Source organism: Passer domesticus, chromosome 23 (assembly GCF_036417665.1).
Source record: "Passer domesticus isolate bPasDom1 chromosome 23, bPasDom1.hap1, whole genome shotgun sequence".
NCBI classification, from domain to species: Eukaryota; Metazoa; Chordata; class Aves; order Passeriformes; family Passeridae; genus Passer; species Passer domesticus.
In genome coordinates this window covers 4,001,581-4,026,317 of record NC_087496.1, presented here as the reverse complement: position 1 = coordinate 4,026,317, position 24,737 = coordinate 4,001,581, and the positions used below count along the sequence as shown (strand labels likewise).

The window sequence follows — 24,737 nt, the reverse complement described above, 5'->3', positions numbered from 1 at the left end:
TGCGGGTCCCCCTTCATCTCTGCAGACTGTGGCATTCCTGCTGCCCTGCAGTGGAGAATTGCATGTGGAAGTTGCACCCTGGAAAAGCAGCAGGTGCATCACTACTGGTTTTCCTTGAGCTGATTGGGAACAATTCGCAGGGATTTTGCATGTTTGGATCAGAGTATCTGATCTTTAGGCTGTTCATTGCTCACATCTGCAGCCCTGGAGGGGCTGTTCTGTTCAGAGGCTGGAGGGGTCTTTTTGAGGCAGGTTAGTCAGAGGCAGGGGAAAGTCTCTACAGGAAAAAAACTGCAATTACAGGCTTTAATTTCCACTCTCCATTTCTGCATTTGAAGTGTGTCTTTCCCCACTTCTCTGTGCCTGTCAGAGAGCTGTAGGGCATTGCTGTGCCCTGCCCAGACTGCGCTGCTGGGGCCCTTCACTGCCTGGTGTTTTCCACCAGTTTTTTCCCTGCCTCCAAGTCCAGGTGCTCCAGTTCCTGAGTGCAGGTCTGAGTTCTGCCCCACTGAGCATGGTGCCCAGAGCACTGGAGCTCTTCAGGAATGATGGATCATCATTCCAGGGTTATTTTCTTTATCTAGACCTATTTGCTCTGTCTCTTCTGGGTGCTTTTTGAAGCCGCTTGTTGCGAGCACTCAGCCCAGTTATCCCGGGCTTTCAGGCCTTTTTTCTTTTTGGTGCTGGCTTTCTAGCAGCAGAATCTTTTTTTCTCACGTGTGTTCGTCCCTGATTCCTTTATTTATCCGTGCCCTTACCTATGAAAGCCTCCACCCCAGCCTGTTTCCTCTCCTGGTGCCCACGAGGGTGACCCGCTGGTGGCCGCAGCCCGCTGGCTCAGCCGGGGGGTGCCGGACGCCCGAGTCCATGCGGCTCTCTCTTCTCTCCATGCCCTTGCCCAGATGATGGTGGTGACTCCCAGCGTGATCTCGCTGCAGGCTTGGACTCCAAGGAATACTGCCTGTCGGACCGGGACATTGTGGAGGTGGTGAGGACAGAGTACGTTTACACGCGCCCACCCCCGTGGTCAGACACGCTGCCCACCATCCACGTGGTCACCCCCACCTACAGCCGCCCGGTGCAGAAGGCAGAGCTGACCAGGCTGGCCAACACCCTGCTGCACGTGCCCAACCTGCACTGGATCCTGGTGGAGGATTCGCAGCGCCGCACGCCGCTCATCACCCGCCTGCTGCGGGACACGGGGCTCAACTACACCCACCTCAACGTGGAGACCCCCCGCAACTACAAACTGCGCGGGGACATGAGGGACCCCCGCATCCCCCGCGGCACCATGCAGAGGAACCTGGCCCTCAGGTGGCTGAGAGAGACCTTTAACAAGAACAACAGCCAGCCCGGGATTGTTTACTTTGCTGATGATGATAACACCTACAGCCTGGAGCTCTTCGAGGAGGTAAGGGCGTGCTGGGGGGTGGATGGGGCTGGTTAGCCTGGGGAGGGGGTGAGAGATGCTGTGGGTGAGCTGAGGAGGTGCTGGGCTCCTCTCCTGAGCTCTGGGTTAGTTCTGTAGGCAGTGCAGCTGTGCTGTGATTTTCTCTGGAGCTCTGTTGCCCTGTGTGTTTCCAGAGCCAAAGCATCCCGTGGGAAGCAATGGGAACCCCAGATTGTCTGTGGTGTGTGATCAGGAGGCAGCTTCCATGGAAGGGGAGCTAATGAGGAGCTGTCTTCCCCTGTGGGGAGCCTTGTTAGGGTTGGAACATCCCCTGCTGTCCAACGTGCAAAGAAACCTCAGCCATCCTCCTTCCTCACCTCATCCCAGATTTCCAGCTGATCTGATGTTATCCACCTTCCTCCTCCACCACTTGGCTGTCTGTTAAATCCTGCCTGCTTTCATTTGAGGAATCCTTTTCCTTCCCTGCCCTTTGCCTTTGCCTGCTCCCACCCCAGGGTTAAATCCTGGAGCCTGCTCCAGATCCCAGCTGAGCAGCAGTGTCCTGTCAGAGCCACCCCTGAGCTGTGTCAGCACAGCCACAGCCTTCCCAGGGTATCTTGTTCAGAGATGTTCCCTGTGCTTGTCTCTGCCTTGCTGCACACGCGAGGAGCTTGATGATGTCAGAGATTGTTTGAGATTTGTCAGAGATTTTGGTTCCCCTCCTGGAAAAGCAGAGCCCTCCATGCAGTGCCTGGGGCAGGGATGTGTGTGCCAGGAGATGCGTGCAGCTTTTCCCCCCTGGAGCAATTCCTATTCCAGGACTCGGGCATGGCTCTCCCAGGCTGCTATCAGAGGGGCTGAGATCTCCCCCTGGAAGTTTGCGGCTCCAGGGCTGAATTTCAGCATGTCCTGACAATCTGGTTGGGCTTGAGCAGGGGAAGATTTTCCACGGGCTTTCCCACCTTTGCTCTTTGTTCCAGCCCAGCTTCAAACCTGTCTGCAGGTTTGAATGGTCTTAGTGCCAGGTACGTCACCTGGCTTCCAGCTCAGAAATTACTTCTTCCCTTGCTCTCTTGAGGCCAAACTCTTCCACCAAGGGATGAGAAAGGAGGATTGCTTCCTTCCCCTCCAGCTGCCCGTTTTCATACCAGGGATCTCCTATTTATTTCCTCATGCATGCCTCTTTCCCTTCTCCAATGGCTCTCACTTTAGCTTGCACAGCCACAGGAATGCACACGCTTTGAAAGCTGAGAGTGAATTCAGGCTGAATTCCTTTCTTCCCCTGTCCCCTTTGAGGCTGGCTCGGCGTCATCTTGGGACAGACTCCTCGCATGAATAAAGCAGAAAAGGTTCCTTCATTCACTCCTGTGCTGTGCTTCTCCTCTCAGATATGTCGCTGCAGTTAAGGTCACTGAGCCAAGGAAATGTGCTGTGAAATGCAGGAGACACACATTATTGTTCCCTGTGGACAGGGGCTGCCGTTAGCAGCTGTATAATGCAGAAGGGCAAGTGCCAGAGCTCTTCTGCTCTCGTTTGCAGTAATTAGCAGTGATGAGATTAGCTCTGGGAGAGCCCTGATCTAAGAGAGCGAGCTGAGAGCAGAGCTGGAGGCTGAGCCTGCCAGGGAGCAGGGCAGGGTGCTGGGGGGTGAGTGGCATTCAAAGCATCTGCCTTGGCAAGGGCAGGTGGCCAAATGGGCCCTGGTGGCTTTGCTCCATTTCTGGTGACCACAGGGAGCAGAGGCACCCTGTTCCACAGGGCAGGACTGTCCTGCCTGCTGGGAATGTCCAGAGAGGCTGTGCTTCCCAGCTGTCCCCCAGGCTGGCAACTGCAGTGCCCCACTCTGGAGATGCCCTTAGCCTGAGATTGCAGCTTAAATACCTTAGCAGAGACCACCTTTCTTCCTAGATGTGCCATTCCTGCATTTCCAGGTGGCCTTGGACAAGGTGCTTCCCTCCTGTGTCTTGGTTTGCCCATGTGGAGCCCAACAGCTGGACGAAAACCCCACCCATAAATCCCAGAGATGTTCCTTATTGGCACCTCTGGACAAAAACCCCACCCATAAATCCCAGAGATGTTCCTTATTGGCACCTCTGGACAAAAACCCCACCTATAAATCCCTGAGATGTTCCTTCCTTATTGGCAGCTCTGGATAAAAACCCCAGTCATAAATCCCAGAGATGTTCCTTATTGGCACCTCTGGACAAAAACCCCAGTGATAAATCCCAGAGATGTTCCTTACTGGCAGTTCTGTTCTCGGTGCTGAGTCCAGCTCGGTTCTGTGGCCATTGCTGTTGCTAGTTGCCACTTTCCAAAGCACTTCCCTTCTCCAGCTGTGGGATGGGTGGCCCTTTACAGGTGGTGCTGAGGTCTGAGCCACAGAGGTGCTGCCTGGGGTGGAACTGCTTGGGGGCAGGTGAAGATGAAGCCTCCCCAATGGGCTGCACCCAAAATGGAAGATGGTCATGGGGTTTTCATACAGATACAAGTTTGGTCCATTTACATATCAGGGGTTAATCTTCCAATTACAGCTTTAGGCAATGAAGTCATTTACCCCCCGTTTGCTCCCCCCAACTCACTTTTTATTTATGATGAGACAGTGAGGTGTCCTTGAGTTTCAGGCCTAGAGGAACTGTTTTGTCTGACCAAAATGTGAAGACAGCAGCCAACACTACATATGGAGTTTGGAGCTATACACCAAAACAGTAGAGGATTTTAAAAATATATGAAAAATACAAAAGCTAAAATCCTAAGGCATCAGGTGGGGTGCTTGTGCCAGGGGCTGGTGGCAGCCACAGGTGGGGTCAGTGTGTCCCCATGTGTGGAGACAGACGGGCATGCCAGGCCTCTCCCTTGGAGAGATACCCCTTGGATGGGCTGTGATAAGATCATCTCAACCCTCCTGGATTGAGAAACCCTCCGTGGTCATGGTGAGTTCCCAGCATGCTTGGGCTCCCATATCGATTCTGTGTAACCCATTGGTTTTTCTGCCTTTATTCCACCCCTCTTTTCCCCATAAAAACTCTTGCTTCTGCCTTGTTCGGGAGGGAGCTGTCATGCCTCCTTCTCAGGGTGCTGGAATAAAGGAACTCTGTGGAACTGCTACATGGAGCTGCTGTCTCTTTGTCCCTGTGTTGGCCTGGGGACACCTCACAAGGCAGAGCTGAAATCACTGAGAGCTGAAATCACTGCTCAGAGCTGAAATCACTGCTCAGAGCTGACTGCTTACAGCCACGGGCTGCCTGCCCCTTGCTGAGGTTCCTGGCAGCTGAAGGACTGCCTGAGACCCCTAAAAAGCTGTGTCCTGTGGGAGCTCTGTCGATGTGTTCACAGGTCCCAGGATGAGGGAAGAGATGAATCTGACTCCATATTTCTTAGAAGGCTGATATTATATTAAAAAGTGATATACTAAAGCTATACTAAACTACAGAGAGAAAGGAATACATCAGAAGGCTAGGAAAGGAATGAAAAATAAAAACTAGTGACAGACCAGAGAGTCCAACACAGCTGGACTGGGACTGGTCATTAAGTCAACACAGTTCACACAGAACCAGTCAAAGATGCACCTGCCACATTCCACAGCAGCAGATAATTATCTACATTTCTTTTCTGGGGCTTCTCAGTAGGAGAAAAAATCCTGGATTTTTCAGGAAATATCCTGGTGCCAGGAGGTCTCTCTGGGAAGGCTGCGGCCTGCAAGTGGAGCCCTCAGCCGGGGTTAATTAACGCCGTGTGTGCTCCCCGGGGACTGAGCCCTCAGCCCGGGGTTAACCCCGTGTGCTCCCCGGGGACTGAGCCCTCAGCCCGGGGTTAATTAACGCCGTGTGTGCTCCCCGGGGACTGAGTCCTCAGCCCGGGGTTAACCCCGTGTGCTCCCCGCGGGCAGAGCCCTCAGCCCGGGGTTAACCCCGTGTGTGCTCCCCGGGGCCGAGCCCTCAGCCCGGGGTTAACCCCGTGTGCTCCCCGGGGCCGAGCCCTCAGCCCGGGGTTAATTAACACCGTGTGTGCTCCCCGGGGACTGAGCCCTCAGCCCGGGGTTAACCCCGTGTGTGCTCCCCGCAGACGGAGCCCTCAGCCCGGGGTTAACCCAGCGTGTGCTCCCCGGGGACTGAGCCCTCAGCCCGGGGTTAACCCGCTGTGCTCCCTGCGGGCAGAGCCCTCAGCCCGGGGTTAGCCCAGCGTGTGCTCCCCGGGGACTGAGCCCTCAGCCCGGGGTTAACCCAGCGTGTGCTCCCCGGGGACTGAGCCCTCAGCCCGGGGTTAACCCGCTGTGCTCCCTGCGGGCAGAGCCCTCAGCCCGGGGTTAACCCCGTGTGTGCTCCCTGCGGGCAGAGCCCTCAGCCCGGGGTTAACCCCGTGTGTGCTCCCCGGGGACTGAGCCCTCAGCTCGGGGTTAACCCCGTGTGCTCCCTGCGGGCAGAGCCCTCAGCCCGGGGTTAACCCCGTGTGTGCTCCCCGGGGACTGAGCCCTCAGCCCGGGGTTAACCCCGTGTGCTCCCCGGGGCCGAGCCCTCAGCCCGGGGTTAACCCCGTGTGTGCTCCCTGCGGGCAGAGCCCTCAGCCCAGAGTTAATTAACACCGTGTGTGCTCCCCGGGGACTGAGCCCTCAGCCCGGGGTTAACCCCGTGTGTGCTCCCCGCAGACGGAGCCCTCAGCCCGGGGTTAACCCAGCGTGTGCTCCCCGCAGATGCGCAGCACCAGGAAGGTGTCGGTGTGGCCCGTGGCCTTCGTGGGCGGCCTGCGCTACGAGTCGCCCAAGGTGAACGCGGCGGGGAAGGTGTACGGCTGGAAAACCGTCTTCGACCCGCACCGCCCCTTCGCCATCGACATGGCCGGCTTCGCCGTCAACCTCAGGCTCATCCTGCAGCGCTCTCAGGCCTACTTCAAACTGCGCGGGGTCAAGGGCGGCTACCAGGAGAGCAGCCTGCTCCGAGAGCTGGTCACCCTCAGCGACCTGGAGCCCAAGGCTGCCAATTGCACTAAGGTAGGCTCTCGTCCTCCTGCGGGGTGGTGAGGAGCCAGAGGGGCAAGAAAAAACAGTTTGCATCGTCATTCTGTCACTTTACAGCATCACAGAGTATCCTGAGCTAAAAGGGACCCACAAGGGTCATCCAGCCCAGCAATGCCACCCTGGGCATCCCTGGCAGCGCTGTCCAGCCCCTCCTGGAGCTCTGCCAGGGCCATGCCCCTTCCCTGGGGAGCCTGGGCAATGCCAGCACCCTCTGGGGAAAGAACCTTTCCCAAAATCCAACCTAAACCTGGCTCAGCTCCAGCCATTCCCCAGGTCCTCAACAGAAAGAAGAGGGATCAGTGTATGTCCATCCACTGGCCCTCATGAAGAGACTGTGAGCCTCCCCTCAGCCTCCTCTTCTCCAGGCTGCTCCTCTCTGTTTGCAGGGAGCACACCCCTGTTTCATGGAAGCTGGGAATGGGGGATTATGCACTAAAATGTGTGGAGGGCACTTAATCTCTTGCGGCTGCAGGCTGCTAGTGGTTGCATAAGCCTTGAAATGCAGTCTTCTCTCCCCTGTAACTGTTCTTCTTTTTTACATTACCCCTTTAAAAATATTATTTTCAAGGTGGGCTTTCCTGTGGCCTGGCAGATCCCCTGGGGCAGGGAGTTTCCATGGGTGAAATGTCAGTTATTTAACATGAATTCCCGAGTGGGGTTTGAGTGCTGTGACACGCTGGGCTTTGCTCTGTGGGCCCGTGTGAGCTGTCACCCAGGAGAAGCAGCAGCCACAGCCTCTCCTGGCTGCAGAGAAGAGCTGCTCACGCAGGCTCTGCCTTGCTGCCAAGTTGTGTTCCCCCTCTTGACATCTCTGCAGTAGGTGCCCACAAAAACCTGGGCTTTTCTGTGTCAGAGATAATACAGAAGTGTTGTGGTGCCTGGGATATTGCTGTGAGCTCCAGGAAGCTCCATTTTGGGGGGGATTTTACTGCTTTTAGCTGACTGATCAATGCTGCCTGTACACGTTGCTGGGTCAGGGAGCAGGACCCCGTGTGCTAAATAACACAGAAACCACGCATGGTTCCTCTCCTGAAAACTTCCCAGTCTGAGATGAGAGATGAATCTGTCTGGGCTGACAGGGAGCGTGGGAGACACCATGAGACAAGGCTGCTTAGAGTGACAGGCATCAATCACAGCCCATCAGCCACAGAGGTAATGCCAAGGGCTTTGAAGCTTTGTGAGTGGGTTCCCTAAATACTGGAGATGTGCTGGAGGTCCCTCTGAAATCAGACACCCCTGTGTAGCACTCGCACATCTTTGTTATAAACATCAGCCAGTCTGATTTAGAGAGTCTTTATTGCTTAATTACCCCAACAGAATTGTTTATTGCAAATAAGTTGTGAATGGCAACAATGCCAGTGTTGGATCCAGGTCTCCATCCTTTTTGGGATAGAAAAGAAAATGTGACTAATGCCCTTTGCCTGATTTCCATGTGCACTGCTCCAAAGCCATGGAAAAAAACCCCAGAATCTGAATCTTCATCAGTGCTCTCACAAGGAATCCAGGAATAAGGAGGAGGAGCCGTGGGGAAGGAGCGAGTCTGAGTTTTATCTGATACCTGCTGTGCCTCTCTGAATCCACATTTCTGTGGTTATGGCTGTCCAACACCAGCACAAATAACCCAACCAGCCTCCCAAGAATGGGGAAAGAGTTTGGATTAAAATTAGGTCCCTGTTTCTGGGCGCTGTGTGGAAATAGATGTGTTTCTAACGGGCAGGAGAGATGGCTGCTTTTACTCTGTGTACAGAAGATTAGGGGTGTTTACTCCGTGGCCAGTTATCCAGTCTTTGGTCCATTGTCCCTGCTGTAAATAAATACCTGCTGGAAGGAAGCTGTGCTGAGAGGCTAGGGTGGGAAATGACGGCCCTGGAGGAAGGAGAGGAAGGAAAATGTTGTTTCCAGGCAGGAGGAAACAAAGGGTGCTGGAGCCAGGCAGGGCTGACACGGGTCAGGGATGGGGAGGAAGCAGCAGGAATTGCTGCCCAGCACTGGAAGCAGGCTGAGTTTCTTTTCTTGGCTGGGTGGGGAGAGCTCACAAGGCTCCTTGTTGTGAGCTGAATGCTGTCTGCTCCTGGCAGGCTCCGAGTGCAGCTTGGGCTCTGCCTTCCTGTTCAGCCTCCATTGCCCTGCAAATCTCCCATTTCTGCTCTTACTCACCCATTTTACAGGAGAAGAGTCTGGGCCAGCAGCAGAGAAGGACCAAAGCCAACTGTGGTCTGGAGTCCTCTGAGCCCGAGATCACAGCACAGGCTCCTCTCTCCCCCCTGTGCTCCCAGCACTTGTCATGCTTTGCTTCTGTTAAACATAACCACACACCTGCTTTGCAGGGAGATTTACATTAAAAATTATGATGTGCTTAGACAGAGTCATTAAGGAGGGATCAGAGGAATGTGTAAGATAAGCACAGACATCTGTTCTCCAAAAATGCTGCCTTCCCTGGATGCGCTGCTGGTGCTGGAAACATTGATCAGAATTCAGCCCACAAACACACACTCCTGCAGAAAGCTGAAGTTTAGGCCAAAGATCACATATCATGCTTATTTTCTTGGATTTAGGAACTTCCCAAAATGAAGGAGAAAGTAAAGGAAGTTGAGGTGAAAGTTATCCTTCCTTATGAGGAGGGAAGGATTGGTTTATCCTGGAGCTGTAAGGAAACAGGGCTTTGCAAGGGTTCTCTGTATTTGGATTTCTGCTGTTTGTGCATTTCCCCGAATCAGACCATCCTCTCTTCAACCCCTTGGCACAGGAGAGAGGTCTGAGATTTGGCATTCCTGTCAGGCTGATGGAAAGGGGGGACATTCTGCTCCCTATTTCCTGTGGACACCCAGGGAACAATCTGCAGTGGGCTCAGCCAGGGAGGACTACAGCAGAGACAGAGGCCCAAAGGGCACCATGATGGCACAGCTGGGGAACATTTTATTGTCAGGCTGGAGAACAGGGAGCAGAGCTGCCCTTGCAGCCTGGTGTCTCTTTTTTTCCCCCCATTCTGTAGTTTCCATTTCAAACAACAATTCCTGAATCCCTCCTGGGAGGGTCTGCTGGAAACCCTGTGACCCCTCCCACTGCAGGTCAGACACTTCTGTTTGGTTTTTCATCTCCTGTTGAGAGGCAATTAATTGTTCTGCTGTGGAGATGGAGCCTTGTGACCTCCTAGATCTGTTGAGTCCTGTGACTCCGAATGGCAGGGCTGTAAATGAGTGGAACAGTTTTGCAGTTGTACTTTTAAAGGGAAGTGATCTCTGTGATCCCTCGAGTGATCTGTATGAAACCACTGCTCAGGAGAATTCAGATATTTGGTCCCCCTCACTGTTTGGTCCCTTGTGAGAGAGCCAAAGCTTCTCTGAGGCATAAAACATGCTGCTTGTTGAAAAAAACAAGCACTGGCTGAAAGGAAAAGCAAATGTTTCTGTAGTAAATGGTGATCTACCTCCCACGTTAAGGAGCACAGAATGAAAAATGGTAAAAGCTGCTGTATCAAGCTGCAAACTCTGAAAACAGGTCTGGTTCAGCCCATTTAATCTGCCCTTTTTGGCATTTGGTTTGAGAGAGCAGCAGTGGGCTCCAGCTGAAGGAGAGCCCTGCTGCCGTGCAGTTGTGTTCCTCTGCTGCTGGAGTGTGAGCCACAGCAGGGCTCAGTGAGGAGAGCCAGCAGTGCAAAGGGCTCTCACCAGCCCTCCCTGAGGAGCAGAATTGGCTGCAGGATTTCTCCAGCACCTTTTTATCCTTTCACCATCGTTGCAGAGCCCTGAGAGCCACTCGTGAGCCCTGTTGGGTTTTGCCTTTTCCCGGGCGTGCAGCGCAGTAATTGCAGCAGGGTCGCTGCCGTGGGGAGAGCAGGGCTGGAATCAAGGGTGACTTTGATGAGCAGGCTCTGAAGTGCTTGTGGGGGATGATGAAAAGGATTTTTGGACCCACTCCAGCCAGCAGTTGGTCTCCACTGCTTCAGTATTAGCAGAGATTTAAGCTCCACGCAGGAGGTGACTGCTCACATCAGAGACGAATTTGGTCAAACAAGCTCCTTGGGAAGGGGGGGAAGGTGCTCTGCCTGAACCAGGAGGGTTTGAAAGGTGCTTTGTTCATCCTTTAGAAGCAGAACGTGGCCTGGTTTTTCAGGAAGGCAGGCGCTGGGTGGAAGAGGTTTGCAGGATTCGGTGTGCAGGGGATTGTCATGGCAACCAGAGGGAAACCCCGCGAGGTGGGAAACAGCCAGGCACAGGTGAGGGGAAGCAGGAAACCTGTTTGGAGAGGATAAAGCTGCTCCCAGCAATGCTGGTTCGAGGGGGAAAGCAATGAGTATAATTGAGTATTTTCAACAGCTTCCAGAACCGTCTGAGCACAGCAAGTAGAAACAATTTCCTATAACAGCCCCCCTGAAATACTCAACCTCAGGTTCTGCCAGTTCTCCTCCACAGATGTTGATCTCTCTGCAACTTTGCTGCCAAGACAGAGGGAAGCTTTTAGGAGAAGCTTCAGTTCTGTTTTAAGCTAGTTTGGGAAGGGTTTTAATACCTGGTACAGAATAGGGGGTGGCTGTATGGGGCCAGCATTCCAAAGGGACTGGGGAGGGGGCTTTTGGGGGATCCACAGGGGAATGCTGGGTTGTGAGAGGGGATGTGCAGTCCAGAGTTTGTGGGAAGAAGGGATTCTGGAGCCAACTCCTGCCTCAGCAGCTCTGAGGCTGCAGCAGCAGTGAGTCCTTCCCTGCTCAGTGACACTCAGTAGCTTTTTAGGCTCTGGAAAGGATTTAAAAGTGAAAAGTGATGCTGAGGTTAGGGGGCAGACTGATGCCTGCTCCCAGTAATGGATTTTCAGGCATGTGCTGAAGAATTCAGGTTGTATTTCCCCCAGCCAAAGGCAGGGGTGAAGATGGGAAGAGCTGGTGATGCCTCTTCCCTCACACCACCACCTAAATGTCAGGAATTTGCATTTCCCCTCCGAGTGACTCCGAGGGTGTAAGGTGATAACCAAGGAGCAGCTGAGGAGCTGTGGGAAGCAGGGATGTGATTCCAGGCTGGGAGGGAGCTGCCTTACCCCATTGGAAGGCTGATGAGCCTTTGGAGGGAGCTGCTGGATAACTACATGGAAGGAGCAGGTTAATGTCCCACGACAGCACACTGTAAAAGGGTGATTTCTGTGCACTGTGCATTTTGCAGAGCAGCAGCTCTGCCTAAATGAAGGTTTATGCAAAGCCCCTCTCAGCAGTGGATGCACCATTAGGCTCCAGGGTGGCTGGTTAAATTGCACTATTGATTTAATGTGCAGGAATATTTCCTTGTGCACTGGAGAGGTGCAGCTAACGACTTCTGCTGGCTTCTTCAGATTTTAGTCTGGCACACAAGGACAGAGAAGCCTGTGCTGGTGAACGAGGGCAAGAAAGGATTCACAGATCCCAACGTGGAAATCTGACTGTGCATGGCTGAGCAGAGACCAACAGCAGGTAAGAGCACGTGTTTCTGACAGCAGTGAGGGCTGCACAAGGGCAGGGGAAAGAAAAAAAGCTCTTTTAAATGTGATTTTTCATTTCCATTTTTCACACCCCTGACCTTCCCTTACTGCCAAATTTCTCAAGATCATTTGTTAATCTCTCTTTTTGAAAGTTAATCCATTTTTAAGACAAAATACCTGCTGAAAGGTTGAGGGGAAGAAAAGTGCAGGGAGTGGGAGTTTAGGCAGAAGTTACACCATTAAGAGAAATCCTTGTGTAAACAAGGTTGCCTTATTAACTTTAATATAACTAAAGCACAGGGGTGAAGGGTATGGATTCATTCACCTGCAAACACCTGAGGAAAGCTAAAGCAGTACCAGCAAAAACATTTTTGGTCAGGCAGAAGCTTTCCCAGAGGGAAATATTTAATTCAGGCCCACACTGAAGAGAGGCAGTGACGAGTGTGGAAGATGTGGATTGAACCCTGCCTGCTCACCTGAGGAGAGCTTGGGGTGTCTTTTCCAGTGGAAAGGAGGAAAGAACACACACGTTGGTGTTTGTTCATGCCCTGGGTGTTTCTGCAGGTGGTTTGCAGGAGGGTGAGCTATTCACTTGTATCTGCAGCCTGTGGAGCTACCCTTCATTCTTATGGGTAAAAAAATAAATGCACAATGCTCCCTTTCACTGGAGTGAAGAACCAGGCCTGGAGGGAGAGGAGGTTGCTGCTCTTGAGTACTGAGAAGCAAGAGCAGGAAGGGGTAGATTTGCTCAGCAGTGGTGAATTTTTACCTGCAATGAGCTCCCTTATGTCCCATTCCCTGGGGGAAGCGGGACGGAGCCCTGCCTGCTGCTCTGTGATCTTGGCAGGGCAGAAGGAGAGCCTGCACCAGCCTCTCTGTGCCAGGGGAGGCTCTGCAGAGGGGCTGGAGCTCTGCAGAGGGGCTGGAGCTCTGCAGAGGGGCTGGAGCTCTCCAGCGCTGGCCCCGGTGCTGCTCCCCCTGCCCAGGCAGGACAAGTTTGGGATCTGCAGTGGGACAGGGCTTTGGGATGTCCCTGCAGTGAGACACAGGGGTTTAGGATGGCTCTGCAGTGAGGCACAGGGGTTTGGGATGGCCCTGCACAGGGCTTTGGGATGGCTCTGCAGTGGGACAGGGCTTTGGGATGTCTCTGCAGCGAGGCACAGGGGTTTAGGATGGCTCTGCAGCAAGGCACAGGGCTTTGGGATGGTCCTGCAGTGGTTCAGGGCTTTGGGATGGCCCTGAAGAGTGGAACAAGGCTTTGGGATGGCCCTGCACCATGGCACAGGGCTTTGGGATGGCTCTGCAGTGAGAGACAGGGCTTTGGGATGGCCCTGCAGCAAGGCACAGGGCTTTGGGATGGCTCTGCAGTGGTTCAGGGCTTTGGGATGGCTCTGCAGTGAGGCACAGGGCTTTGGGATGGCCCTGAAGAGTGGGACAAGGCTTTGGGATGACCCTTCAGCAGGACAAGGCTTTGGGATGGCTCTGCAGTGGGACAGGGCTTTGGGATGGCCCTGCACAGGGGTTTGGGATGGCCCTGCACAGGGCTTTGGGATGGCTCTGCAGCGAGGCACAGGGGTTTGGGATGGCTCTGCAGTGAGGGACAGGGGTGACACCCACACTGCTTGTGTCTCTTGCAGAAGATCTCTTCATGCACAGCCTGCAAGGTTCCTCTCCACAGCATCCACCCAGCCAGCCAGGCGGGAGCCAGGCCCTCTGCTGACTCCCACGAGTTTTAGCCTTCAGAAAAACCAAGCACCACTGCATACATGAAGTCCCCGGACCCCCTGCCCCTCCTCCTGGGCCCGGAGCACAGGCAGAGCTCCGGAGGTGGAGAACAAAGCACAGAAAGGCAGGCCTGGCAGCTCCCGGCGCCAGGCTCGGGCTGGCATGTGGCTGCAGGAGCAGGGCTGTGTGCCAGCACCTGGCTGAGGGTGAGAGCCACGGCAGTGCCCCCAGGGACTGGTTGTGCTGAGAAACACGAACCTTGTGGCCATGTGTGAGACAGCCTGAGCAGCTCTCTGGCCGTGGAGGGGACAGCTGCCTTCAAGATGGCACCTTAGCCCTTAATTTTAAACCTTCTTTAATCAGTGTTTGTTACGCTGCACAAGACAGGGAGGGTTTGGGGAGGGGGAAAAGCGAGGCAGGTTAGAACAAACCGTTTAAGCATCACTGTTCTCTGATTTCCCTGTCCTTTTTCTTCCTCAGTTTCACAGTTTGGGGGGCACCCTGACGTTCCTCTGTGGTCATGAAATCGTGGAAGGGACTTTAAAGGTCCTCTGGTCCAAGCCCCTGCCATGGGCAGGGACACCTCCAGCTGGACCAGGTTCCTCCTGGCCTGGAATATTCCCAGGGATGGGGCATCCCCACCCCTGTGGGCAACTGTGCCAGTGTGACACCACCCTCATTGTAAAAAATGTCCTTATATCAAATCTATCCTCTTTGAGTTTAAAACCATCAACCCGTGTTCTATCCCTGCTAAAAGGTTTGTCCCCGTCTTTCTCAGAAGTCCCCAGAGTGGGATGGAGGGACAGGATCAGGGAGCTGCTGATCACCACTGATTCTGGATGGAGTCATGTCTCCAGAATGTGGTTCTCTAAAAATGCTAAAATAATGGGAAGTGGGGTTTAATGAGATTGTGGGGGCCATGCACCATAATATTCATCCAAATCTGGGTCCTGTTTAGCCCTAATTTGGTTCCCGTGAGCATCAGGTGTGGGATTCTCTCAAGGGTGCTCCTACATAAAGGCAAATTTCCACTCTTAAAAAAATAAAACTGCTTCAAACTGGGGACTGGATGCTAAGAGATGATTTTAGTGCATTTCCCATTTGACTGGAGTGTATCCTCCAGCCCCAGCCCCTTTTTCTGCTACTGCAGAAAGGTGTGAAAAGCCACCCTGGAGCAGTTCCCAGTCCCCTCTGATGGAGAGAGCAGCACCCTTGGGAAGGGGATCCTGGGCTCAGGCTCTGCTTGTTCACCATCTGGTGCTGCTGCCACCATGGGTGACTCTGTCTGAGACTGCCAAACTTGCTGAGATAAAAACTGAGGTACAACAGGCAAAATCCCAGCCAAAACCCCTAAATTCCCTCCCCCCCCATAACTGTTGTCAAACCTTTGTCACCCGCCCCTGCCACTGTCCCAATTCCTTCAAAAATTTTGAAGCACAATTTTACCTTTGAACTGTGGGAAAAATGTAATCCTGCAATAGACTTGGTTATTTTTAGCCCTAACACATAGAACTATTAAAATGCTCTGGGTTTGATTGCTGGCTCACGGTGCAGAAGTCTCCCCTTGGACTAATGACATTGTGTATTTCCTGATATTTCAAAGGAAAATATTTTTTGTAAGTTATTTTCTCCCTCTGTATATCAGAACCATTGGGGAAAAGTCTCATTCTTGAGTTCCCAGCCACAGAAGCCTTTACAAAAATGTTCCTTTTAGATGCAATGGCTGAAGCACCACTTGGAAAGAAAGTGTTGGATGCTGCTGGCTGCTCTATGGGAACAGGTATTGTTACCTTGGATTAAAACTCTGCACTCAAGTAGATTTCTTCTCTTATTGTACTGGCCTTCCAAGCTCCCTTCAGTCTGCAAACCCTACAGTGGAAAGAGACATTTTTCAAGGACTACCAAGTTTTCACAGCATTGAAATAGTTTCCAACTGATGTCCTCTCCGAGCTGCATGTTTTGGTTCACTGATCTGAATTCCAGTCCCTGCTGGGTTCCAACCTTCCCTGCTTGGAAGGAAACAACTTTCAGAAAAATGCAAAGGACGGAGTCCTGAACACAGCCCTGCACATTTGCTCTGCCCACAGGAGCCTGGGCCCTCTCAGCTGTCCCAGAGCTGCTGTGGCCCTGGGGAGCAGAGATGGGTGTCCCCAGACCTGGCCAGGATGGAGCGTGTTCCAGCTGCACTGTCTGTTCTCAGTTTTAAACAAACTGTATTTAAATTTGTTAAATAAAATGATGGTTTCTAAGAGCCAGAATACCCTGCACCTCCCTTACAGACACAGTCTGGTGTTTCTCCTGGTACTGGCACAGAAAGCAGCAACTCCTTGGAGCTGCTGAAGGATTCACAGCTCGGGTTTGATCTCCCCCTCTCCCTAAGGAGGCTGCAGCTCCTCTGTGCCTGGAGCTGCTGAGTTAAAACAATGTCATGTTTACCTAAATCCTGAGTTTCTGTTTAGATGGACAAAAAGAACCTCACTACCAAGATCCCACAGCAGCTTTAAGGAGAAAGCAGGGATGGGTTTTCCCACTTGCAGTCCCTTTGCTTCTACCCCAGCCAAAATCTGATCCCTGCTCATTTTCCAAGGGGGAATTTCAGCTTTAGGTGCTTCACAGTGTGAGCAGTGGTGGAGAGGGGACTGCAGGATTCACTTGTTCTTTTCTCCTCCTTGCAAATTCTCATTCCTGCCTGGCCTGAAACATGATGATACATTTGACAGAAGACAAAACACATCTCACTTTTTAATTTTTTCTTTTTTTTTCCTTTTGAGAGAGAGATGACCTCCATGATAAAACTTGGTGGAAAACAAACCTGAAATTAAAAGTCATTTGACAACCACCTTGCCTTCCAACAAGGGAGCACTTAATGGCCTTTTTGCAGAGACTTGCTAAAATCTGCCTCAAAGCACACCAAAATGGTTTTCCACACCTGATTACTCACATGTGCACCAACTATTCTCTCCCTACCTAATTATAAGAACGAGGAGGCCAACGTTAGCACATTTTGAAAGTCCTTGGAAAGCTGAGCTCAGCTTTTGGTTCAGATGGCTTCAGTTCTTTCTCTCTCTCTCTCACCTGCCTCCAGCACCTTTTTACTCCCCCACATCCACCAGATGGTGCAGAACATGCACAGCCATCGGGGCTGGGGGCCTCAGCAGGGCAGGGGATGAGCTGCATCATCCATCCATCCATCCATCCATCCATCCATGGAACAAGGGCGCTGCTTCCTCGCTGTCCTCTCCTCTGACCTCACTGCCAGAGGGCCAATCCTTGCCGTGGCTGGAGTGGAGGTTAGCATGCCCAGGTGCTGAGCCAAGCAGGAGTGCTCAGGCTGAGCCAAACGTGGGAAGGCAGCTCTCAGTCCACGTACTGGGTCCGTCCCAGGTAAGGGATGTCCACGGACTGGATGATCCGGCCCGCCGTGCGCTCCTCGAAGATCACAATCTGCACAGGGAGAGAGAAAAGCCCTTCTTGCAAAGCCTGGGGGGCTGCAAATGTTCTTAGGAGGAGGGGAAGGAAGCATTTCAAGAGCTCAGTCAGTGTGGCCTGAACAGGGACTGAGGCTCTGCAGGGATGAAGCAGCATCACACCAGGTTTGTCTTGATTCCCAACCTGAGGCAGAGCTGTGAAGTTCAGCTGCCATCCCTGTCACCCTTTAATGGCTGTCAGAGCCAGAGCCAGCTTGAGAGCAGCACCTTCCCTCGTTTTCAGAGCTCTTAGGAGACAGCACTGTCCTTCCCCCCTACTGCACTGGCTTTCAGCTAAAGGGTAATTGCTGTCCTGTGTGTGTCTGGCTCTTTGGGACAAGGACCTTTAACCCCAACAGGCACAGAGCAATCCCAGCAGAGCCTCTCACCTCGTTGCCCCCTCTCCTTAGCCAGGGTCCAGGAAGGTAAAGAGTTTCCTGAGGTCCAATCTTCCAGTATCTTCCCAGGTTCTGACCATTGACAAACACCACTCCTTTCTCCCAGCCCTGGAATCAAGGCAGAACATGAAATTACTGATGCAGCTCTGCTGCCTCGTTAGCATCCCCCACAGGAAACCAAATCTGCTTTCACACTTGCATTCTTTCCAGCCACTTTCTGCAGGTTTTCTGCTTGCTTTCCCTGTGCAAATCCCTGCAGCCAGGAACATTTAAATGAGCCCTGTTGAACAGGAGTTATCCTTAATGTGCTCATTAAAAGGATAAAGCTTTCAAAAATGTGCAATTTGTGATTCGTGCTTGTATAGGAAGTTTCTTCCTTTTGAACAGACAGGCCTTTATTCCTTCCCAAGCATGGAATATCTGCCCTCACCTCTTTCCCAGGTGACAGAAAAACTGAATTGCTGCTGGCTGGCCTGATTTACAACAAATATAATTTTCCCAATCCATGAGAGAGTGAGCAGGACAGTAAGGCTGGGCACAAGGTTGGCTCTAAGGAAGGGAAATCAGAGGAGGAAGTTTGATAATATTTAAAACCTCATCTGAAGTTCATTGCAGTCTCCAACAGAAGCATGACAGGAATGCTAACTCCCATGCCATGGCCACAAAGAAGTGACTCTTTCCATGGCACACTGAGGAAGACAGGAATAAAACAAGGCCCTCCTTTATTTTCTGTGCCCATTACTCCTCTGCAACCAGAAAACAGCATTTGCATGCCAGTAAAAAAGGACTGAAGTGGTCACTGGCAGCTCTGCAGGGTCAGTTTTCTCACAGGACCTCTCCAGACTGAGCAGAATTACCTGGAGCAGATCCTCAAAATAATTCCCTGAGAGAGAGGGGGAGGCTACAGACACAGAGATCAGTCAGAGCTGTTGCACAAGTCTTTCTAAGCAGCTTTTTCAAAAAAACTTGACCAAGAACAACCAGGACTTGCCTGCAGCTTCAGGAAGGTGTCCTGTGGCTGCTGCTCTATCCACAGCCTCCCGCGGAAGAACGCCGGCCCCACGAAATAATCCGGGACCGTGCTCCAGCCAGACACGTGCTGCAAGCTGAACAGAGGGACACGTCACACAGCCCAAGGGGCCACTGCCTGTCCCCAGCACCCACAGCCCTGGCAGGCCACGCTGCCTGCAAGAGGAGGACACCTGGGGCTGTCACCCCCTCTGGGGCTTCAATGGGAAATGCTTTTTACAAGAGTGAGTGGTGACGGGACAAAGGGGAAAGGATTCAGGCTGGCAGAGAGCAGGTTTGGATTGGGTATTAGGAAAAATTCTTCCCTGTGAGGGTGGTGAGGCACAGGGTGCCCAGAGAAGCTGTGGCTGCCTCTGGATCCCTGGAAGTGCCCCAGGCCAGGTTGGAATACCCTGGGATAGTGGAAGGGGTCTCTGCCCATGGCAGGGGTGGGGTGAGAGGATCTTAAAGGTCCCTTCCACCCAAACCATTCTGGGATAAAAGCTCTGCTTTGGCTGCTGAGGATCCTTCAGATCTGCCAGGGTGTTTGAAATGTCTGTGGGCTTCCTAAAGGAGACTGCAGAACTGACAGGATTCAAACCAGACATTCCTACCACGGCTCCTGGCGAGGAACACAAACACATCCTTGCAAGTGTGCAGCAATTAGGGGAAATCTGACATGATTTCTTACCTGTGGCAACAATTTGGGAGCAGGGCACAAGCAGAAGAGGAAATAAGGAGAGCAGAATCCCACAGAAGCCTTGAGCTGCTGTAAGAACATGTTCCCTCCAGCCCTTACAAACTGCATCTCTTGGACTGGGGGAAGTTATTGATCCAGTGCAGCCTGGCTGCTACTGAATTATTCAACTAAAAGCCTGTGACAGCTCCTTTCACAACACTCCTCTCCCTCCTCCCCCGAGGGGACTGTGAGCTGATTGTGTTTCAGTGCTGCTGGTCAGCAGCCAGGAGCTGAGGGTAGTGGTGACTAATCTTGCTTTTGTTTGGCCATGGCAGCTCACTTGCTTTAATGCTCCTCACTGGAAATATTCCTCTAACACCCTGCAGTCCAAAAGGCTGTGAGTTACCCCATCAATAAGAATCCTTCAGGTAGCCCCTCAGCACTTGGTAAAACTGCCCTCAGGCATTTCAGAATGTGCACTTTTTTCCTTTTAAAAGCCTTTTGGGTTTAACGTGGCCTCTCTCTCTCCCTCCTACACAGAATGGGGCAGCTGTGATGTCTTGGGGGATGCACATAAGTCGCTTGCTGGTATTAAAAACATCACTGAAAAGAGTGTCTCTGGATTGTGGCCAGAGTCCATAGGGCATCTGCTGCCTGAAACATTTGCTGAGGTTTTCTCTGTGTGCTGACAGAGGCTCTTCAACATCCCCCTGCTAAATTTCCTCCCTTGAATTAAAGCAAAACAACATAAAAGAGAGCGAGCCATCTGGATTGTTAATGCACTATCAGTAGCTTTCTAGAATTAATCCATCCCTTGCCAGGCTGAATTACTAAATATATCAGCCAGATTGGTAATTTCCAGAAAGACCCAAAATTTCCAACATGTGGGTGTGAGGGGATCCTTCCCTTTGGATAAGCCTGGATTTACCTACCTGATCAAGGAAATATTTCAACCCTGCACCATGGGATTAGATTTCTCCCTAAATGATGGAATGGATCAGCTGGCACCAGTTCCTGCACTATTTCAGGCAAAAGTATCAACAAAACTATCAGTGCAAAAATCCACCTCCCCACTGTTACCTCATTTAGCTGCTCCCCATTAGGCACTGCACTGCTGGAAAGCAGGTGGTTTGAAATGAAGGAGGAAAAAAAGAAAGGTTAAAATCCCACAAACCTTTTCATGAAGGCAGGTTTCATCTCCAAACTGTAAATCTTGAAGTTCCTCAAGGGGGTTTTATTCAAGAAGACGTCACCAATTAAGCCTGTGAGAGCAATGGGGGTAATGAGGAGTTGAGGAACAGCTAAAGCTGATGGATTTTGCTATTTGAATCTGAGGAACAGCAGGAGATGGAAAGCAGCCACGTTCTGCAATGGAATTAGAGTCCATATGGTCCCATTGCTCATGCAGATTGAGTGGGGAGCATCTCTGAACTGTGCCCTCTCCATTCCCTCCTTTCCCTCCCAGCAGAACACCCTGGGATGTGCTGGCACAGGAGCACCTGGGGCTTCTGGGGACTGTGGGGCTGGAGCTGACCGTGCACAGAATTTTCTAATGCAGTCAATCACTTCTCTAACAGGCACAGCAAAACATAACTGAGCCAGCACCAACGCCCAGGGCTGCTCTGGGCTTTTCATCCCAGGATTTTAAGGCACCTGAAGAAGTCATTCACCTTTAGCAGCCTTTTGTGGAAGTTGCTCTCCATGAAGCAGGCAAAGCCTGCTGCTAATCACAGCACTGAGGCTGCCTGGGCAGCACTGAGGTTTATGCAACGTTTCTGCATTAAATAAAATCGATAGAGTCACGTGCCTAACTCCATTAATCTATTTTATAGAGCTTTTGCACATAGTTCCCCACTAAAATAGAATCAAGCCCTTCCAGCTCCACCACTGAGTGTGATAGGCTTGAGCATTTCAGTCAATTCAGCTCCAGGGGATGCAGTTCCCTCCTCCTGACATTGTGTGAGCTTTTAAATGGTGTGATTCTCCAATATCAACCGCTCCAGGGACAACAGAGATTAAAAAAGGTATTTTCCTTCCCTCCCTGTGAAGTAATATGCTCACAGAGCAAGAGAAAGGGAGCTGAGCATCACCTAGGAAACCTAGAGCAGAGCAAGATTCATTGATAGCCCTGGGTTTAGCTGTACCCTTATAAAATAAACCTTGGTGCAGGACACTGAGCAGCCACTGCTTTTCCTCTGATCACCCCAGACAGGGGTGAGGCTGTTTTTTAACACATTCCCACTGTGCTGTAGCCCAGCTCCCCCACATACGTGGGGTTAACAAACACCTGCAGAACAGAGCAATGCTCATCAGTGATATCATAATCACATCCCTCCAGCTGGATTTGGGCAGGAAAATGTCTCTGCTTCAAACTAGGACTCAAGTGTCCATAACTGTGCCACTGTTAGTGCAGGTGGGAATAAAATAATCAAAATATTCTCAGAACATTCAACATTTCCCACCAACTCCCAGTCCTGACCAGCACCACGAGAGCTGTGCTGGAGAGGTTGGTTTTAAAAGAAAGTAACAGTCACAGTTGTGGCTAATTCAAAAAGCTTCCAGGTATTTGTGATGTGTGCAGCAGAGTTGAGCCCTTATGGTTCTTAATATTTTTAGACAAAGAAATATCTATTACTTTAATTATGTCACAGTGATTTAGGCACTGATGTACCTTGACAACCTTCCACACTTCCTCAGCAGAATGTGACACACCTAGGGAGTTTTAGAGCCAGCTCCTGTAGTTTGACTGCCCACAAGTTTGTGTAGCAGCAGGAGCAAAGACTTTCAGGGATACAATCTTGGATTTACATCCCATGTTAGGCCTGCAAAGTCCTTGAACAACACTGAAACTCGTGATACTGATGGGGTTTGCAGAGACCTGAGACATCAATTATGCTTATTCCTAAGTCCTTCTTCTGTACTGTTAGAGGACTCCAAGACAGCTGACCTGAATCTGGAGCTGCTTTTATATCTGACAATAAATTATAAACACAAACACTGCCTGGAATGTTTTGGAATAATCATGGGAGGACCACAAGTTGCTGAAGAGCACCTGGGCCCTCAGCTGCAGCATTTCCATCTGAGAGGTCCCTGGGAGGGTTTGGAGCACAGAGGCAGACCCACCTTTCCTCTGCTCGTTCAGGGCCAGCCCGTAGTTGACACGGCCGCGGTTCTCCACCAGCAGCCTCAGCTGCCTGAAGCCCTGCTGGGAACAAACAAGGACAGGCATCAGCTGCACCAGCCCTGCAGAGGTGCTGAGAGGGGAAACAGCACCACTGCCTTTGGCAGCTGCAATTTATACATTTAATTTCAAGTTCTCTGTTATTGTTGGTGCTTTTTAATGAGGGAATGGGACTATCCTTGGGCTAAGAATTTCTTGTTTAGATAAACATCAGTCTCAGAGGCTGTGAGATTCTAAAGGAATAAGTAGCTGGCTATAAAGTAGTGACAAGTTCTTTGTTACAAGACAATACATAACTTTTTAATCTAATGGACAGATGCTATAAGGTTTATTTTACTTTACTAACTTCCCACCTTTCCTTACTTCTACTGCACCGTGGATACTTTTACTTAATAGGCTTCTGTCTCACATCCACACAGATGCTTCTGTTATAACTTCCAAACACTTAGCTTATTCTATACAACCACACCCCTACATTATGAACTCTTCACCATCTTATCAATACAGTTTCCTACATTGCAAACCCTTCACTATCTTACCCAATAGTTTCCTACATTGCAAACCCTTCACTGTCTTACCCATTGCAGTTTCTCACTCACTTAAAGCATATTCTTACTTACAACTATAGAAACATAAGTTTCTGGTTTTCCTAATTAATGTGTGTACTTTATTTTTACATCAATCCAAGCTCCTGCAGATCAAACCCTCCTGTATCTGTACAAGTTTCTGTCTTTCCCTTTCCCACATTCTCTAGTGCAAACAGTGAGGAACTCACAGCCTTTGCACAGACTTCTGGGTTGTTTTTTTTTTTTTTCATCTTGAATTTTGAATTCCCATTTTAATAGCACCCACAGAGCCAGAAATAGTTTGACACAGGACAGGCTTGTGCCATAAACTCTCCCACAAGCCTTAAGTACAACAGTGCATCCACCCCCTCACCTGCTCCCACAGCCACCAGAGCCCTGGTGAAATGTGCCAAATCAATACAGGGCTCTTAGTGCCAGGTCTGCCACGGTAAAACTGCTCTCTTTAGCTCTGAGAGACATTCCAGACCCAAAAGGCTCCAAAGCCCCTTAAAACCTGCTTTGTGCTAAGGAAGAAGCCTGCAGAGATTTAATCTGCACTAACAGGGTACAGGTACTCAAGGTTGTGGCTGTGTAAGAAGGCTGGCAGATTTTGTGCAGCAAGGGCCAAAATAACTTGAATTTTGTCCTTGGAAAACCATTCAGACCCCACTTTTCAATCCCAAATGGTAACTTGGCAGTGAAATCCCACTATTTGTGTCTGATCAGGGTACCAAGCTAGTCTGGGTCAGGAGGAGGAGCCTTTCTGAGACTCCTCCCTCTTCAGTGACCTTGTCATCCACACCCTGAGAATCCCCTGCAGTTACCTGTCCCTCAGGAATGGAGAGCTCCACTGTGTTGTAGTCCAGCTCCCCCACATACATGGTGTTAACAAACACCTGCAGAACAGAGCACAGGAGAGCAGAGCAAAGCTCATCAATGATGCCATAATCACATCCCCCCAGCTGGATTTGGGCAGGAAAATGTCTCTGCTTGAACCTAGAACTCAAGTGTCCATAACTGTGCCACTGTCAGTGCAATAAAATAATCAAAATATTCTCAGAACATTCAGCATTCTGATGTTTAAATATAAGTTTTAGCAAAGTGGAACTGGACATTTAGTTAGAAGCTGCACGGGGTTGGGGCTTAGCTGAGAAGTGGACATTTCATGTTTTCTCCCCATTCCCTGCCTCCTCCCAGCCCCGTGGCCCTACCTGTGCCCGGTCCCGGACGTGGTCCCTGGTGTGCAGGTGTCCCCCCCCAAAAATGACAGTCTCATAGAGCACATATCCATAGGGCTGCCCAATGCTGTCGTTCAGATGCAGATTCTCCATGTTCACAGGGAACTCTGACTTGATGGGCTGCAGAGGAGAAGCAAACTGAGCATCAGCACTGGAAAGTCTTGCAGGGACAGCTCATTTAAAGCAGGTGCTTCACTCTGCCACAGGGAGAGCCTCCCAGCTCTGGTCCAACCCAAAATCCCTCCTGACCAAAGTACCAGGAAAAGGAGCCAAGGACTTGCAAAAGTGCAATTCCAAGAGAACAGAAGGAGCAGTGACAAAGCTGAGATAAAAGATTTGCTGCTCTTGCATATCCTTGGTAAAAAAATCCCCCAACCTCATCCTTTTGGGATAAGGCAGAGCACAAATTGCTCTAAAAGTTGATGCCTTTTAGGTGTGGGATGCAGTGAAAGAGGTGTCACTACCTGTAAAAGTGCTGGCAGCACATCCCAGAGAGAGATGTACTGGTGCAAGAGGATGGCACCATAGGAGGCCTTGCTCTCAATCATGGGAGGCAGAGGAAGGGGCTGGCCTGAGGGGCAAAAACAAAGATGGAACAAAGATTTCAGACAATGAAAATTCAAGATCCC

At 51.2% G+C, this 24,737-nt stretch overlaps 2 protein-coding genes across 10 annotated transcripts in view; one reads left to right on the top strand and one right to left on the bottom strand.

The window, feature by feature from the left end:
* Positions 1-15,822, top strand: part of B3GAT1 (beta-1,3-glucuronyltransferase 1) — a 40,507-nt gene extending 24,685 nt beyond the window's left edge. For 3 of the 6 annotated variants that reach the window (XM_064397923.1, XM_064397919.1, XM_064397924.1), the window contains 4 exons: positions 903-1,411; positions 6,078-6,374; positions 11,721-11,838; positions 13,484-15,822. In XM_064397923.1, the coding sequence (XP_064253993.1) occupies positions 903-1,411; positions 6,078-6,374; positions 11,721-11,807 (893 nt within the window). In that variant the 3' untranslated portion in view covers positions 11,808-11,838; positions 13,484-15,822. The remainder of the gene's footprint in view (positions 1-902; positions 1,412-6,077; positions 6,375-11,720; positions 11,839-13,483) is intronic. The other 3 variants (XM_064397921.1, XM_064397925.1, XM_064397920.1) reach the window with 2 other exon arrangements.
* Positions 15,823-16,306: 484 nt separating this feature from the next.
* The window catches only part of LOC135285546 (beta-galactosidase-1-like protein 2), a 28,161-nt gene continuing 19,730 nt past the window's right edge, over positions 16,307-24,737 (bottom strand). For 2 of the 4 annotated variants that reach the window (XM_064397912.1, XM_064397914.1), the window contains 8 exons: positions 24,573-24,679; positions 24,082-24,228; positions 23,695-23,766; positions 22,247-22,328; positions 20,298-20,385; positions 18,428-18,542; positions 17,428-17,544; positions 16,307-17,015 (listed from right to left, as the gene is read on the bottom strand). In XM_064397912.1, the coding sequence (XP_064253982.1) occupies positions 16,929-17,015; positions 17,428-17,544; positions 18,428-18,542; positions 20,298-20,385; positions 22,247-22,328; positions 23,695-23,766; positions 24,082-24,228; positions 24,573-24,679 (815 nt within the window). In that variant the 3' untranslated portion in view covers positions 16,307-16,928. The remainder of the gene's footprint in view (positions 17,016-17,427; positions 17,545-18,427; positions 18,543-20,297; positions 20,386-22,246; positions 22,329-23,694; positions 23,767-24,081; positions 24,229-24,572; positions 24,680-24,737) is intronic. The other 2 variants (XM_064397913.1, XM_064397915.1) reach the window with 1 other exon arrangement.